This window comes from Lepidochelys kempii, chromosome 5, assembly GCF_965140265.1.
Source record: "Lepidochelys kempii isolate rLepKem1 chromosome 5, rLepKem1.hap2, whole genome shotgun sequence".
Classification (NCBI taxonomy): domain Eukaryota; kingdom Metazoa; phylum Chordata; order Testudines; family Cheloniidae; genus Lepidochelys; species Lepidochelys kempii.
In genome coordinates, this window is record NC_133260.1 from 102,000,961 (window position 1) to 102,019,311 (window position 18,351).

At 40.3% G+C, this 18,351-nt stretch overlaps 1 protein-coding gene across 7 annotated transcripts in view; it reads left to right on the plus strand.

Annotated features, from left to right (window-relative positions):
* The window catches only part of SMARCA2 (SWI/SNF related BAF chromatin remodeling complex subunit ATPase 2), a 182,944-nt gene that overhangs the window by 137,510 nt on the left and 27,083 nt on the right, over nt 1-18,351 (plus strand). For 6 of the 7 annotated variants that reach the window (XM_073345222.1, XM_073345221.1, XM_073345225.1 and 3 more), the window contains one exon: nt 12,414-12,631. In XM_073345222.1, the coding sequence (XP_073201323.1) occupies nt 12,414-12,631 (218 nt within the window). Of the gene's footprint in view, nt 1-10,507; nt 10,616-12,413; nt 12,632-18,351 lie in introns of those variants that run through there. The other variant, XM_073345227.1, reaches the window with a different exon arrangement.

Sequence of the window (18,351 nt, forward strand, 5' to 3'; positions counted from 1 at the left end):
CAAAAACAAAACAATGTAAAGCTTCAGAGCCTACAAGTCCACTAAGTCCTACTTCTTGTTCAGCCAATCGCTAAGACAAACAAGTTTGTTTATATTTACAGGAGATAATACTGTCCTCTTATTTACAGTATCACCTGAAAGTGAGAACAGGCATTTGCATGGCACTTTTGTAGCCAGCACTGTAAGGTATTTACGTGCCAGATATGCTAAACATTCGTATGCCTCTTCATGCTTCAGCCACCATTCCAGAGGATGTGCTTCCATGCTGATGACGCTCGTTAAAAAAAATAATGCGTTAATTAAATTTGTGACTGAACTCCTTGGGGGAGAATTGTATGTCCCCTGCTCTGCCTTACCCGCGTTCTGCCATGTATTTCATCTTATGGCATTCTCAGATGACGACTCCGCACGTGTTGTTCATTTTAAGAACACTTTCACTGCAGATTTGACAAAACGCAAAGAAGGTACCAATGTGAGATTTCTAAAGATAGCAACAACAGTCGACCCAAGGTTTAAGAATCTGAAATGCCTTCCAAAATCTGAGAGGTACGAGATGTGGAGCATGCTTTCAGAAGTCTTAAAAGAGCAACACTCTAATGCAGAAACTACAGAACCTGAACCACCAAAAAGAAAATCAACCTTCTTCTGGAGGCATCTGACTCAGATAATGAAAATGAACATGTGTCGGTCCACGCTGCTTTGCATCGTTATCAAGCAGAACCCATCATCAGCATGGATGTATGTCCCCTGGAATGGTGGTTGAAGGGACATATGAACCTTTAGCGCATCTAGTACGTAAATATCTTGCAGTGACGGCTACAACAGTGCCACAAGAACACCTGTTCTCACTTTCAGGTGACATTGGAAACAAGAAGTGAGCAGCTTTATCTCCTGAAAATGTAAACAAACTTGTTTGTCTGTACGATTGACTCAACAAGAAGTAGACTGAGTGGACTTGCAGGCTTTAAAATTTTACATTGTTTTATTTTTGAATGCAGTTTTTTATGTACCTAATTCTACATTTGTCAGTTCAATTTTCATGATAAAGATATTGCACTACAGTACTTGCAATAGGGGAATTGAAAAATACTATTTCTTTTGTTTTTACAGTGCAAATACTTGTAATAAAAATAAATATAAAGTGAGCACTGTACACTTTGTATTCTGTGTTGTAATTGAAATCAATATATTTGAAAACACCCAAACATATTTAAATAAATCGTATTTTATTATTGTTTAACAGTGCGATTAATCGCAATTAATTTTTTTAAATCGCTTGAAAGCCCTCAAAATAACTGCAGAATGTTGCAATTACGAGGTTAAATTAATTCCTCTCTTACTGTTTCCTCTTTGAGAATGAAATGGTCCACTGAGTTTAACTTTATTATTTTTAATAAGCGGTTAAAACATTTGCTTAGTTTTACGTTGACCTTATTCTTTCTCTCCAACTCGGACAAAATTTTAAATGGATATTGCATGACTCTTTCAGCTGCTAGCTCAGGGTAGAGTGATCTAAATCATGGTGAAAATCGGTGCTTAAATCACATGACTTAAAAAAAAATCAAATTAGGTTGAGCTTTGTAAAATTAACTTGAAAACTTGTGCTATTGCAATTTAAGATTAAAATTTATCATGAACTAACTTATAAATGCTGTTTATTGTGCCACAACTAATAGAGGGTTTGTTGTTTGCCGTTTACAAAACTGTTTTAGACAAAACCAAAATATTGAAAATTTAAGGCCCTGATCCTGCAACCATTTAAGTGGGTATGTAACTTTATTTATGTTAACCCCACTGATTTAATGGGATCACTCGTGCTTAAAAGTAAGCATGTGCATAAGTGTTTAGCGCACCGAGGGCTAATATTGTATCTCTGTTAAAAACTTTCTCTTCATGGTATAAAATCTTTCACTTCAAAGCAAAATGCTTCAGCGTTAATACTGAAAAGTTATTTAAACTTTCAGTACACTAATAAAGTTGTTGTGAACTTTTATGTACACACAAGACAAATTTAGGAGCCTAAAATTAGATTTTAACCCATATTTAGGCACCTGTTGGTGGAATTTTCAAAAGCAAAACAACCCAAAAAACAAACCAAAAAAACCCCAAACACAACATAGAAGCACAAGTCCTATTGTCTTGAAACTGCTAAACCTGATGGTAGAGTATAGCCTGGGTGAAGTATTTCAGCTTTCTTGACTTCTAAAAGTTCAGCATACTTGAAGAAGGTGACGTGGGTTACAGATATAGCTTATGCATTTGCTTACCAATATTGTCTTTGTAAAGGGGGAAAAAACCCTCAAACTCTTTCCTCCCCACCTACCATAGTTTTTGGAAGGAGATTTCTTAAGCAATTCCGTGATCTGGGATGTCTTTGCTCAGTTTAGCTTATCCACAAAAGGGTGGGGTCAGCAGTAGAAGCAAGAAAAGCCTAGGTTCATCCATCAAAACTTTGCTTGTGATAGAATTAAAGCAATATTGTGTTAATTTACTCCCAGCAAAATCAGTCTTACTTAGTCATTGCAGGATGCCATTCAACAATAAAGGCAACCTAGGTGAATTTCAGTTAAAATAATCCTTTCAATCCTTATATGAACTTTAGAAGTTTATTCATAGTACTAGGCAACAGCATATTTTATGTGTGTTGTGTTGTCTGGCTGTGCCTGGAATATGGTGACTTTCTGAGGTCACTACTCCCCTCATTTGATGTATTAATGTAGTGCCATATATGTAAATAGAATTTTCCAAACACTTAAGACAAGGGCACTGCCCCAAGGAGTTAACGAATTCAGAAATATACAAACAATTACATTAAGCACAGAAAAGGGTGCAGACATCATGTGGGAGAACAAGTAACAGAAGTGGATTTTAAAGAGAAGAAAGCCATTTGGCACATAAGCTGGAGGTGTCATTATATGGCATAGAGGACAACATGAACAAAGACATAAATGGAGAGGGGAAGTAGAAAGGGCCTATAGGGGAAAGAGTGGAGGTGTAGGCATTGGGAAAGCCGCACTGGGCTTGGAAGATAAGACGTGATATAAACTTGATGTGGAAAAAGAGGGTGGTCTTATATTTTGGCATAGGGCATTCCCATAGCTAGGAAACTAGCTCCTCTTCCCCTGCCACCTCTTCCAAATTGGTAATGTGAGTTCTGTTTTCTGAAGAAATAACTTCTTGTTCAGTACCTTCATGCCTGATGCTGGCATTTGTCATGCTGTTTTTGAATAAGTGTTTTAAAACCATTGTCAAAGTGCTTAGTATCTCTGTGCCAGTATTCAGATTAGCAGCTGTGTTAGTCTGTATCCGCAAAAAGAAAAGGAGTACTTGTGCCACCTTAGAAGTGAGCTGTAGCTCACGAAAGCTTATGCTGAAATTTGTTAGTCTCTAAGGTGCCACAAGTACTCCTTTTCTTCTCTGCCAGTAGGTGGTGCAATACATGGATAAGTTTCAGAGTAGCAGCCATGTCAGTCTGTATTAGCAAAAAGAAAAGGAGTACTTGTGGCACCTTAGAGACTAACAAATTGATTTGAGCATAAGCTTTCGTGAGCTACAGCTCACTTCATCGGATGCATTCAGTGGAAAATACAGTGGGGAGATTTATATACATAGAGAACATGAAACAATGGGTGTTACCATACACACTGTAACGAGAGTGATCACTTAAGGTGAGCTATTACCAGAAGGAGAGCGGGGGGGGGACCTTTTGTAGTGATAATCAAGGTGGACCATTTCCAGCGGTTGATAAGAACGTCTGAGGAACAGTGGGGGGTGGGATAAATATGGGCAAATAGTTTTACTTTGTGTAATGACCCATCCACTCCCAGTCTCTATTCAAGCCTAAGTTAATTGTATCCAGTTTGCAAATTAATTCCAATTCAGTAGTCTCTCGTTGGAGTCTGTTTTTGAAGTTTTTTTGTTGAAGAATTGCAACTTTTAGGTCTGTAATCGAATGACCAGAGAGATTGAAGTGTTCTCCAACTGGTTTTTGAATGTTATAATTCTGACGTCTGATTTGTGTCCATTTATTCTTTTACATAGAGACTGTCCAGTTTGACCAATGTACATGGCAGAGGGGCATTGCTGGCACACGATGGCATATATCACATTGGTAGATGTGCAGGTGAATGAGTCTCTGATAGTGTGACTGACGTGATTAGGCCGTAAGATGATGTCCCCTGAATAGATATGTTGACACAGTTGGCAACGGGCTTTGTTGCAAGGATAGGTTCCTGGGTTAGTGGTCCTGTTGTGTGGTTGTTGGTGAGTATTTGCTTCAGGTTGGGGGGCTGTCTGTAAGCGAGGACTGGCCTGTCTCCCAAGATCTGTGAGAGTGATGGGTCATCCTTCAGGATAGGCTGAAGATCCTTGATGATGCATTGGAGAGGTTTTAGTTGGGGGCTGAAGGTGATGGCTAGTGGCGTTCTGTTATTTTCTTTGTTGGGCCTGTCCTGTAGTAGGTGACTTCTGGGTACTCTTCTGGCTCTGTCAATCTGTTTCTTCACTTCAGCAGGTGGGTATTATAGTTGTAAGAATGCTTGATAGAGATCTTGTAGGTGTTTGTCTGTGTCTGAGGGGTTGGAGCAAATGCGGTTGTATCGTAGAGCTTGGCTGTAGACAATGGCTTGTGTGGTGGGGTCTGGATGAAAGCTGGAGGCATGTAGGTAGGAATAGCGGTCAGTAGGTTTCCGGTATAGGGTGTTTTTTATGTGACCATCGCTTATTAGCACCGTAGTGTCCAGGAAGTGGATCTCTTGTGTGGACTGCTCCAGGCTGAGGTTGATGGTGGGATGGAAATTGTTGAAATCATGGTGGAATTCCTCAAGGGCTTCTTTTCCATGGGTCCAGATGATGAAGATGTCATCAATGTAGCGCAAATAGAGTAGGGGCATTAGGGGACGAGAGCTGAGGAAGCGTTGTTCTATGTCATCCATAAAAATGTTGGCATACTGTGGGGCCATGTGGGTACCCAAAGCAGTGCCGCTGATTTGAAGGTATACATTGTCCCCAAATGTGAAATAGTTATGGGTGAGGACAAAGTCACAAAGTTCAGGCACCAGGTTTGCCGTGACATTATCGGGGATACTGTTCCTGATGGCTTGTAGTCCATCTTTGTGTGGAATGTTGGTGTAGAGGGCTTCTACATCCATAGTAGCCAGGATGGTGTTTTCAGGAAGATCACCGATGGATTGTAGTTTCCTCAGGAAGTCAGTGGTGTCTCGAAGGTAGCTGGGAGTGCTGGTAGCGTAGGGCCTGAGGAGGGAGTCTACATAGCCAGACAATCCTGCTGTTAGGGTGCCAATGCCTGAGATGATGGGGCGCCCAGGATTTCCAGGTTTATGGATCTTGGGTAGCAGATAGAATACTCCAGGTCGGGGTTCCAAGAGTGTGTCTGTGCGGATTTGTTCTTGTGCTTTTTCAGGGAGTTTCTTGAGCAAATGCTGTAGTTTCTTTTGGTAACCCTCAGAGGGATTAGAGAGTAATGGCTTGTAGAAAGTGGTGTTGGAGAGCTGCCTAGCAGCCTCTTGTTCATATTCTGACCTATTCATGATGATGACAGCACCTCCTTTGTCAGCCTTTTTGATTATGATGTCAGAGTTGTTTCTGAGGCTGTGGATGCCATTGTGTTCTGCACAGCTGAGGTTATGAGGCAAGTGATGCTGCTTTTCCACAATTTCAGCCCGTGCACGTCAGCGGAAGCACTCTATGTAGAAGTCCAGTCTGTCGATTCGACCTTCAGGAGGAGTCCACCTAGAATCCTTCTTTTTGTAGTCTTGGTAGGAAGGTCTCTGTGGTTTAGTATGTTGTTCAGAGGTGTGTTGGAAGTATTCCTTCATGTGCCAGCAATGCCCCTCTGCCATGTACATTGGTCAAACTGGACAGTCTCTACGTAAAAGAATAAATGGACACAAATCAGACGTCAAGAATTATAACATTCAAAAACCAGTTGGAGAACACTTCAGTCTCTCTGGTCACTCAATTACAGACGTAAAAGTTGCAACAAAAAAACTTCAAAAACAAACTCCAACGAGAGACTGCTGAATTGGAATTAATTTGCAAACTGGATACAATTAACTTAGGCTTGAATAGAGACTGGGAGTGGATGGGTCATTACACAAAGTAAAACTATTTCCCCATGTTTATCCCCCCCCCCCCCCCCCCGTTCCTCAGATGTTCTTGTTAACCGCTGGCAATGGCCCACCTTGATTATCACTACAAAAGGTCCCCCACTCCCCCCCTCCTGCTCTCCTGCTGGTAATAGCTCACCTTAAGTGATCACTCTCTTGTTACAATGCGTATGGTAACACCTATTGTTTCATGTTCTCTATGTATATAAATCTCCCCACTGTATTTTCCACTGAATGCATCCGATGAAGTGAGCTGTAGCTCACAAAAGCTTATGCTCAAATCAATTTGTTAGTCTCTAAGGTGCCACAAGTACTCCTTTTCTTTTTACATGGATAAGGCATTCTCTGCTTTTATGAAGGATTTACCCTTTAAACTCAGACAGTTTTAAGATCCTACCTACCTCCTTTATGTTATCTGATTATTGATGTATACTTGAAATATCTATTTTGGGTACTTTCTCTGAAACACTCTTCTGACTGATGTTTCATTTACTTTCAGAATATACCAAAGTATATAATCCATGAATAGCTGATTTTTATGGATGGTATACCCTTTTATTTTGTTTTAAAATATTATAAATTAGAAAACTTAATAAGAAAAAACAGGGGAAGCCCATGAAGGGTTTCAAGTGGGATATTTCTCCATTAATATCCCACTTTCTTGTTGAACAGTCACGTCTTCAGTTTTCTCTAAGTCCCAATTCAAAACCCTAGAATTTCTTATTAATTGAAACATAGGATCATATCAGATTTCTGATGGGCCTCTGAAAAGTTTTAATTTTGGGGCTTTATTTAAAATAGTGTTCTATGAAGAGTTTCTCTAGTGTACATTGTCAGTCAACTAACACTCCGGGGGGGGGGGGGGGGGGGTCTGTGTCCTGGCCAGCAATGGTTTACCTTGGATTAGATTGTCCTCTTAGTACCCCAGTTTACTTCCTGGCATCCTAGAGGTTGTTGGGATTATTAACAAAACCACACACAAACAAATGAGAAAAGAAGCTTTTAATGGGGTGGAAGAAAAAAAAATACCTTAAGCAGCACATTAAGACCACAGCAGAAGAGGAATCTCTAGGACCGGTCAATCATTGGCATATCGATATTTGGAAGGAAGCGTTTCCCTGTGCTTCCAGGCTAGATTTTTGGTTTTGGCCTGAGGACCTGACAGTTTTTCTGTTTTGCCTGTCCTTTGGTAAACCTTCAGTGAAGCAACAAGGAGTCTGGTGTGGCACCTTAAAGACTAACAGATTTATTTGGGCATAAGCTTTTGTGGGTAAAAAAACCCAGGTTTTTTACCCACAAAAGTCTCTGCCCAAATAAATCTGTTTGTCTCTAAGGTGCCATTGGACTCCTTGTTGTTTTTGTGCATACAGACTAACACGGTTACCCCTCTGATACTTGGCACCTTCAGTGAAAATATTTAACTGGACAACTGACGTTCTAGCATAGCAGCAGGATTTCTTTATGTGGTTTTAAGAGATGTCAGGCATTGTGTCTGGAGGGAAAGGAGCCAACTATAGCAGCATTCCTGGCAGAGACTGGTTAGGGTTAAGAGTGAATGAGAGTGGGACATTAGAAGAGATACTTGTTCCCTGCAGTTTTCTCATGTAATCCCAAAAAGGCTGCCTGATGATCAGTGTGTTCAGCATTATCAGGGAGTCTTATCACAGTGGTATTTAGCCATGACTGAAGTAGACTTTTGAAGGTTCTCACCATTTCAGATTAGGCTCATGTGTTTTTGTGCCACTTAATTTTCTAGTACCTATGCCTAATGGTGATCTCAGAGCAAAGGAAGTTACTATGTATCTTGGTCCATGACAAATCTCCTATGAGGTAGTGTCCTTTAATGATGAGAGAAAGGGATTGGAAGTCAAGCTACTGAGTTTCATACTCAACTCTGCCTTTGATTCACTGTGTGATTTCAGTCAAGTTACCTGATCTGTGCTTGACCTAAAATGAGTCTAACCACTACCTAAAATTATTGCTCTAAGTTTTAATTAATGTGTATGGTGCTTTGAGAGCCTTTCATGAATGGTGCTATGTAAATACAAAATATTTGGTATTGTCATTACCCACTTTGTTATAAGATACAACTTTTTAATTTGTTTAATGTAATATTTTTGATAGTCTCCCTATGGTGTGTGTTTGTTTTTTAAATTCTGATTTTGCCTGATGGGTGCATCTTGTTATAGCAGGATTCCCTTGAATATTATGGGGGTGACCTAAGGAAAGCATCAGGACTATATATGTTACTGGCTGTTGGTGCCATAAGACTTAAGTGAAAGCGTGCACCCGTTTTTCTCAGCACACTTCACATGTTCAGATTTTCCAGACTCTCAACTAAGTGAATGTTGAGGATACATCTATAATGTTCATATTGTCCAAAGGGATGAAACAAAATGTAAACTAGTTTGACCTTCCATATTTTGCTTGTAGGCCATTTGTGGGGGCAGGCCCACTCTTCTAGCACTCACATCTCACAGTGTTTTCTGAAGGCAACCAGACAGAAGTATCTGGCCAAACTTTCCATAAAGGACAATTTTAACTTTTTTCCCTTTCATTCACTTTCAACATCCACAACATCATATCTCCTTAGAATTCTGGTGCCTGAGCAGTCTCAGGGTCTTGGCTCCCTAACAAGGAAATGTTTCTTGCCTTGGTATAATAAGTATGCAGTGAACCGATATACTTCAGAAATGCACCGCCTGCTGTAATAAGTACATGGTTAATAACAGTGAAAGGTTTTTCCTCGGTATGAGCCCAGCTGCTGAGGTCCTCACAATTTCTATTGGCTTTGTTGAGAATTAAGAGCGCCCTGTGCCTTTCAGGAGGTGCTCAGCTCTTTGCAGCGTTGGGATCTACATGAGCTTGGTGCAGCTTTCTTTTATAATAATAGGGTCCAAGCTTAATTGTAGTCACACATCTCGTTTTCTTTAGGCAAGGAAAGTGTTAAACTCTTATTTGTACACTATTTTCCTGACTCCCTTTCTACTTAACTCACTAATCCAGAGGCAGTTGAGCATGGGAGATGTCTTTGTGCTGTGTCTTGCACTCTTGCGCAACACGTCATCAGTCAGAAACTGGGGATTTGCTTCTGGGATTTGTTTCATTACCGTGCTGGTAAAGGTTTGGAAGGGCATTCTGTTTGGTGTGGCACTCTAGCCCTGTGTAGTAAGGTTTTTTAGCACAGAACTCAGTCAGCTGCACTGGTTTAATCAATCTGTCCTCATTCATATATAATATATATTTTAAAATATTATAATATCTCTGATATTTGACTTACGTGTAGTTGTATTCAACTTTTTGGGCAGCATAAATCATAATTTTAGCTTTGAATTTTACTGTATAATCCAAGATATTAATTTACCATTTGTAAATTAAAGTTAGCTGTCACTTGTATGTTAACGACAGTATTTGACTGTTCTTAGTGTAACACTGGTTTCCTGGTGCCTGCACTACAGCTTGAAATTAAGGAAAAGAGTGTCTGAATTTACATGTCTTTGCACATGATTTTGAGAACTAATTTTAATAACATATGTCTATACATTAGTACTGAAGTAATTTTTTAATATTCATTTGCAGACTTGTGATGTACTGGCTATTAATTTGCTGTCCTTTGTCTGCTAATCACAGATTTACAGCGCATAAGACCAAATGTCAGCTGGCTTATTTGTGTTTTTATTTTTTGGTTTTGATGGGATTGAAAATGTATCTTTAAATATACTGAAATGTTCTTTTTAACGTTACCGTTTATATCGGCCCGTAAAAAGTAACAGTAGATACATTTGCGCCTTTAATTGTTGCTCAGGGTAAGTGAGGTATGTGGAGACTCTGGGATGGACGTAGTGCTTTTGTTTGGGGGGTTTTAAGAGAGGGCAGAGGGGGGGAAGGATTGGCAAGCAAAGTCCTGTTCTAGAAGCAAAATATTCATTTTTAACAAATGCCCATTTTCTAAAGCAAATTAAATTAGAATATTTACCTTGTTTTTTTTTTAAATTCAGAGTAGTTTTCATAGTAATCTGTCTCAATAACCTGAACCTATCTGTTCATAAAAGAACAATAAAATTGCATTGTGTAATAAGTACAGTTTTAAAATGCACATTGTTTTTAAATTATATATGAAATTGTTCAGTTAGCATTTTAATTATTACGAGAATCAATAACTGCCCAGCTAAAAATCTATTTGGATGCCTGGAATAATAAGGGAAAATATGATAAGTAGTTGTCAATATTAAAGCAGGCTGAAGGAAGAAGGCTTCGGGCCTTGTAGCAGGTAGAATGAAACAGCAGATTTGAGTATCCACAATTCTTTCAGTATTAAATTTTCAGTAAAATAAAATTACTTGTATATGAAAACATAGCCTTTCCCCAGCTCTCTTTTTTTTCCTGATCAGCTGATGAAGAGACTAGCAGCTCGCTGCTTTGCTGGCTTGTTAATTTTATCCCCACTAACTGTGATTTCCGATAGCCGGCCTGCTGATAGTGGTAAGGTAAATATCCTTTTTCATTGCCGTCTTGAAGATTCAGTAGAACTACATCACAGGCATGTGTAGGTGTGTAACACATCAAAAGCCGGTGTTCTCCGTATTTCTGTGTGCAACTGAGTGCTTAAGGAGAGCAATAACATTAACTGTTGACAGCCTTGCATGCTGTATTTATTATTAGCATTTCTAGCTTCCAAGATTTACGGAGAAATTTCCTTTTCGTAATCTTCGCTAGATGCAGTGGTATATAGTGGGTGTCCTGCTTTAGCCAAATGAATATTAATGAATTTGTGTGCAGATTTTTTTTCCTTCCTTTTTCTTCCTAACTCATCAGATCAAGCCTCCTTCATAATGGTTATCTGAACGCTGTGGAAGCATGATGGAAATTGTCTTTTGATTATTAAGGCCTAGTTTCAGGCTGTCCCTCAGGATTCTGTGTTCATGTTTGTTCTGTGGATTTGCACATCGGAGGATGCATAGGAAACAGATTTTGAAATCCCACTGGCGTTTTTAACATGCCAGGTTGTTTTGTGTTGTGCACCAGGTTTTGTTCACAAAACGTTTTTCAAGATACATTGTACACAAGTGAAAGAAATTATGTCTGGGCTGTAATCACTTTTTTAATATTGATTGTTATACTCACATGATCATAAATATTAGCCATGTTTGGTGCTGTGGAAAAATGAAGGTAATTGCCTTATGATTAGAGCTCTTTCAGCTACAAGAAAGAATTGATTAGCATTTGCATGTACTCAAGGCAATATTGAGAGGCAAGAGAGACAAATATCAACATCAGTTACGTTCTGAGAGAGCATTAATCCTAAAGCCTAATTTTAAGATTTTGAATATTTTTTGTAGTCTCTTTATACTTTCTTACTAATTTCAGTTTTCTTATAACCGATTTATGTTTAGATATTTTGGAGTTATTTTCCCGCTCCCCCTCTCCATTGGGGGTTTGTTTTCTGGGGGCTTTTGAGTTTTTTTCAAAAGCAAAAAAAAGTTCAGCTTGTTTTGTCACATGGATCTGTCAGTATATGAGCAGGTTCTCTTTATACCTGATTTGTTTTTGTAGACACTTTATTATCTCTCTGCATAGTGCTGCTGGCTCTGGTTAAAAGCACACATTTGCAGGTAATTGGAACTAGTGTTTATTGTTTGTGACTGTTCTTTTGTTTTTCTTTTTCCATGCCATGATACAAGTGCTCTTTACTATAAAACATCATATTGTCACCGCTTCTGCCTCCTCACTTGTTATTATACTGAATGAAAATTACACAACATTTTAGAGGTGGTTTTAATTCTTAGGAGATTTGTAAATTAATTTGAAAATTCTTTTGGAAGTGAAGGCTGAATCTAGCATGCTCCTACTTAAAAAGAATGTATAGAAAAAGCTGTGTTACTTTCTTACATTGATACCTAATGTGGACTGTCCTGTCTGCAAACACTCGCATTAAAATCTTTTTTAGAACATAACTGTTACTAAAACAAAGAAATTAATGCATGTTTTGCTGTGTACTTACTCGCGTAGTGGCATAGGCCCTCAGATATGGACTTGTAACTTGCAAGATGGAACTGAGGGTTCAGTTTAATATGAATCCATCTGTGGTAAAGGTGTTTTTATAATTACTTTTAAGTTTAATGTCTTATTGATTGCTACTCACGGATTTTTCTGTTGAACTCTTGTTTATAAATAGACTTATTGTGTTGAGTTGTCTACATCTGACTAGTCTTTTAAAATATGATTTATTTTCTTTGCATCTTTGGTTTTTTTTAAATATAATTTTTCTGAATCCATGATTGACAGGCAATCGAAGACGGCAATTTGGAAGAAATGGAAGAGGAAGTCCGTCTTAAAAAACGAAAGAGACGAAGAAATGTGGATAAGGATTCTGGCAAAGAAGATGGAGAGAAGGCAAAGAAGAGGAGAGGCAGACCTCCTGCAGAAAAATTGTCACCCAACCCACCAAAACTGACAAAACAGATGAACGCCATTATCGATACTGTGATAAACTATAAGGACAGGTGAGCTCTCAATTTTGTAGATTCGTTCTTTGTTGTTTCCCAGTCTTTTTAGGGTTGCTGACAAACCATTTCTAGGATTTCAATGGTGTGTTGTTTTTTAACTGTAAATAAAAATGATCTGACTTTGGGGCTGGTCTTCCATGTACATAACTTCCATTGGTACACACTGGGACTTGTTGAGAATTTTATTTACAAGAGAGGCATATAATCTCTTGGTTTGGAAATTCCACTGCCCTGTACAAGATAAGTATTTCTTAGTACAATGCGCTCCATTAACCAGAAGTAGATAATCCCAGCAAAACTGCAGGGGTTTGTTTGTTTGTTTGTTTAATAATCAAATAGCACAAACCAGATACAAAATATTTTCATTTTCTATACTCCATTTGCATCCCTGACCGTCTCCCTTCTCTTAATTTTTGTTTCTCTCTTCAGTCCTAACTTCTTGACTCCTACCCAAAGCCAGGGGGTCTAAAGAAGAGTCTTCCTGATGGCTCAGACTATTCCTTTAGCCTAATGGAGCCTCTTGCCTTAATGATTTAGATATAAATCTTTCCAACACATGGCTACTGTTTTATTAGTACAGGTTCTCATGTTGGCACTTAAAACCATTCTCCAAACTCTTTAGGGATGGAATGAGGAGCACTTGAACTGACAAAGAATATGCTGTAGAAATATTATATGGTACTATAACCAACCATCAGTGAGCTTGAAGCTAGCTTCTCATTATAAGCTAGTATTCAGTATGCCATCTCTGTTAACTGCCGCAAATAACTAAAGCCCTGAAATTTCACATAACACCTCCTCCTAAGATAAGAATCACTTTTTATTCAGATTTTCAAACTAGCTTTGCCTACAGATTCCAGATTTGTATTTGTTATTTTCTTTTATATAGTGTTTTTGCAGTGAAATTACAAAGGTTTATAATAGAAATAGCTTTTTAATATAAACCGCATGCTAAAATAGGAAGAAGAGGTTAACAAAGAGTAATTGGAGCAGGGATATGAATAGAAGGCACAGAAAGGCAGAAGAGCCCTAAGGCAAAGAGGAAGTGGTTTTTTTTCTGTTTCCTATGTCTGGTTTTGGCTGAGAATTGGAAAACCAGCGATCTTGCTATATTGCTTAAAGAACCTGTGTGTTAGACAGTGTCTGTCTGAGGAAGTTGTACCAATATTTAACCAAAGGTTTTGCGATTTGGTTAAATAAGTGCAGCCCTCTTGTGTAGATGCTCTGATTTCGATTTTAATGCTTTGTATCAATTTATCTTAAATCTGTAAGGAATTTAACTTAAACTATAGCAATATAAAGCACTGTCAAATTATTTAAGAGGGCTAGATTCACAAAGGGGACTTCAACTCACTGTTGCAGTGCCTAGTATTTTGGTTCCCTGCCGCCTAATGTAATCCACAGCCCTGAGTTAGGCACTCAGCCACCCTGTTCAATGCCTGGGGAGAGTTAGGCACCTTGGAATTGGATACACAAAAACCAGCATGTTGAGCAGGGAGCTACCTACACTAGCCAATAAGAAACGCTGAGGAAAGGGCTATGAGCTAAACCCTGTCTTCGAAGGGAGTTAGGGGCCTATCTCCACTTGGGATTCACAGCCATGAATCCTCTTCTGGAGCTAAGTGTGTAAGCCCTTTCTCAGAAAAAATGAAGGAAATCCTACCACTGCACTTATAACCTTTAGCCCAGTGACTAGCTTACTCACCCAGTGTGTGGGAAACTCAGGTTCAGTCCCTCCTCTGCCTGAAATGTATTTTGAATACCTATCTCTTATCTTACAGGGCTATGGGATATTCTTGAGTGAATCTCTCCTGTTGAAGCCATTCCACTTTGTATTCAATAGTGGGCCAGAGAGTGACTCTCTAGCCTAGTTATTGGGGCAGTCCCCTCAGTTATGGAAGACAAAAGTTCAAGTCCAATGATTCTTTAATTATTTATCTGCAGTGGAACAGCTTCAACAGGAAAGATTGAGAGAAACCCATCCCAGAATATTCCATAGCCCTCTGATGTGGGCTGTCTGACCACTCTCTGGTTCCAAGATGGGATCAATTGAACACCATACCACCAACTTTGGTACCACGTGGGGGGTGACCACTGAGTCCGGTACTGACAACATTAGCACTGGCACAGGCTTCTGCATGCCATTTGCATTCCAGGCATCATTGGACTTGCTCTGCCTCTCTCTTCCTGATGCTCCAATAATTCAGGAGCATTCAGCTGCTTTGGCTTTTCTGCTGAGTCTGCCTCCTGGACTGGTCACAGAATTCTCTCTGTCATCGGCACCATCTTCCACACTGTCTAAACTTTTGAGTGCAGAATTGAAGACAGCCACCTCCTCAGTACCAAAGGGCCTGTCTGCACATGTAATACCTTTGGTACCAACGATGACTTTGGTGCAGACCACATCTGTCAGTGCCAGCAGCAGCTTTGATGTAGAGGTCTGTTCTGGTGCTGAATGGGAGTGCGATGCCCCTTCCAGTACAACCTGCCTATTGGCTTTTCAGTGAGTCTGGACATTTGCTTGCTCCTTCTGTTTTGGCAGCTTCATTGCCACTGGACAACTTGGAAGGTTTTTCAAGCTTGGGGACATCTTTCCCCTCTGTCGGTTTTGAGGGACTGCTCTTCAGTCATTGAGACATCCTGGGTATCACCACCAATACAGAGATCAGCACTGCTCCCACAGAAGGGATAGAGGCTCTTGGCCCAGTGCTTATGGGCCATCAATGCCATATCCTTATTCTCACTGGCCTCCTTGGAACCACTGGAATGTTTCTTGATCTGCAAAGTCCCAGTCCTGAGCCCAATCCTGAGGTGCTTGGCCTCAGCCTTGGGCATTCAGGCCAAGTTTGTGTGAGAGAATAAATTGGTAGACATTCTCCAGTCCTCTGCTTCTGGGAGAGTAACTCTCCCTATAATGAAGCACCTTTGGAACCTACAAAGATTTTTTGGTATACCCCAGCTTCCTTACTACTCACAGCAAAACATAATGATAAACAGTATTATGTCCCAATGTAGTGTTTTGAGAGCTTCTACTCACATCCAGTCCCAAACTCTCCCGTGGTAACCGTAACAAATGAGAGATTGTCAGGGAAAGTACAAGTCCATTCCTAAGGACAAAGAGTCTAAGAGGCTGGATTTGTTGGGGAGAAAAATGTATTCAGTTTTGTCATTACAAATGCTTATTGTGAATCAGCAGGTTCTGTTAGCCTCCCAATTTACAAAATCATATTTAGATATGACCAAATTTGTGGATAACTTGCTTCAATCCTTCAAGGAAGAGTTTAAGGCATTCATTGCAGAAGGCCGTCTTGTGGCCAAGATGCCATTGCAGTCAGCACTGAATGTGATGGACTCATCTTCCAAAGTTATGGCCTCCACTAGTACAGTAAGAGCCTCATAGTTGCAGAACTCTGGCATAGCTCCTAAAGTCCAGTGGATTATAAAGGACTTACCATTCCATGGTCAGTTTTTATTTAATGACAAAGCTCATGAGATATTACACTCATTTATGGACTGCTGGGCCACTAAAACCTCATTGGGGGTTTACACCTCAACAATAAATGACATCTCTTTTGGAGATCAGCAACAGTACCATTCCCACTGTACTTTTGACAGTCATCCTAGCCTGCTGAGCAGCAAGACTTCCCCAGGAAGGAACGTAAGTCACAGAAGAGAAGGCCTTCTCGGTCCAATTTTAAACAGCTTGCCTGTCCTTTGGCCAAGCAGCCAGTTTGATGGGCAGATCTAGAGCAGCATTCCACTTGTGAACCTCCTGGCCATATCTCCACCTTTTGGGGACAGGCTGTGCTTGGAAAATGATAACCTCAGACAAGTGGGTCCTAAGCACTGTGGGATCAGGTCATGTCATTCAATTTCTGTCTCTCTCTCCTTTCCACCCTCCTACTCTGTCCCTTCTCAGGGACCTCTCTCACAAGTCACCGCTCCTCCAACAGGTCCAGACTCTGCAGGCTTCGGGAGCTGTAGAGGATGTTCCCCTGCAGCATCAAGAAAACAGATTCTACTCACAGTATTTCTTGACCCCCACAAATCAAAGGGAAGTGTGAGGCCTCAATCATCAAGGTCTCAACAAGCACATCAGATACATGGCATTCCAGGTGATTACCCTAGCTGCTGTTCTTTCTGCTTTGAATCACAATGACTGGTTCAGATCAGAACTGTACTTACTGATGTCTTCAGAATATGTTGAGGAGCACATCTGAGAACAGAACAAGAAGCTTCCCTTCGTATCAATCTCCAGGAACTTTGAGCCATTTTTGCCAACGCTACCACTTCAGTGTATTCTGTGAACAAATGGGGAAGAGCCCACTTCAACCAGCTTTGTCAGGAGGCAATAAAATGTTGGCAGTACTGCATCAAAAAGAACAAGATTTCCACAGCTGTTCACTTGGCGGGGGTGAGGGTCCTGCTGTGAATAACTTCAGCAAGAATGTCTCACAGAATCATGAGTGGTTTCTGAAGAGCAGTGTGCTGAGCTCCATTTTTGGAGAATGGGGCATTCTGGTTATTGACCTGTTAGTAATGATAGACAACAAGAAGTGCCATCAGTTTTGCTCTTGATCAGGTCTCAGTCCAGGCTCCTTAACCAATGTGTTCTATCTGAATTGGGGATTGACGCTGATGTATGCCTTCCTCCCTCCCCCTTTCACTCTATCCTCAGGTTATTCTCAAACTGAAGCTGGATCATGACAAACTGATTCTCATTGCACCAGCTTGACGAAGACAATGTTGGCTTTCCAGCCTTCTCAGTCTGACCTCCCATATCTTCCTCTTTATCCTGATCTACTGACTCAGCACCAGAGTCAGATTTGGTATCCAGTGCTGAGCAGTCTGTATCTCACAGTGTGGATGCTGCATGGATAGATAAAGAGAAATGGTGTTCAGAAGCTGTTTGACAAGTACTACTAAATAATAGAAAGCCCTCCACTAGGACTATCTATTTGGCCAAGAGGGAATGTTTTTCAGTTTGGTTAGTAGCCAGGAAAATTCAACCAATGCTAGCCCGCATTCCAGACATTTTGGAGTATCTGTTACATCTTCAGGCCTCTGGTCTGTCTTTCAGTTCAGTGAGGGTCCACCTAATAGTGACGTTAGTGTTCAATCCTCCAATCCAAGGGAAGTCACCCCTCTCCAACTCTATGGTAGTGAGATTTCTCAGAGGATTCATTTGTCTCTTTTCACCAGTGAGAGAGGCAGTTCTTTTGTGGGACCTCTATACTGTGCTGGCTGCCCTTGTGGGACCTCCATTTGAGCCCTTGGCAACCTGTTCTCTGTCCTTCCTATGCCAAAAGATGGCCTTTCTTGTTGCTATGAAATCTGCAAAGAGCGCAACTGAGCAACCGGCCTTAATGGGCCCCAAGACTGCACCCAAAATTTTTGTCTGAAATGGTTTCACAGTTTTAACCTTAACGAAATAATGTACTTACTGGTACTCTTTCCTAAGCCACACTCAACCACAGGTGAGCGGCACCTTCATATGGTGATTGTGAGACAATGCATGTTCTATTTGGAGAGGACTAAACTATTTCATTCATTGCCTTGACTTTTTTTTTTCCCTCCTATGCAGATCAGATGAAGGGTAGGGCAGTCTTCAGGTGAATAATTTCCTACATTACAACAGCATACAGAGTAGCTCAAATCACGCCTCCACGGAGGCTACAAGCTCATTCAACATTGATCACATTCCTCAGTGTTATTTC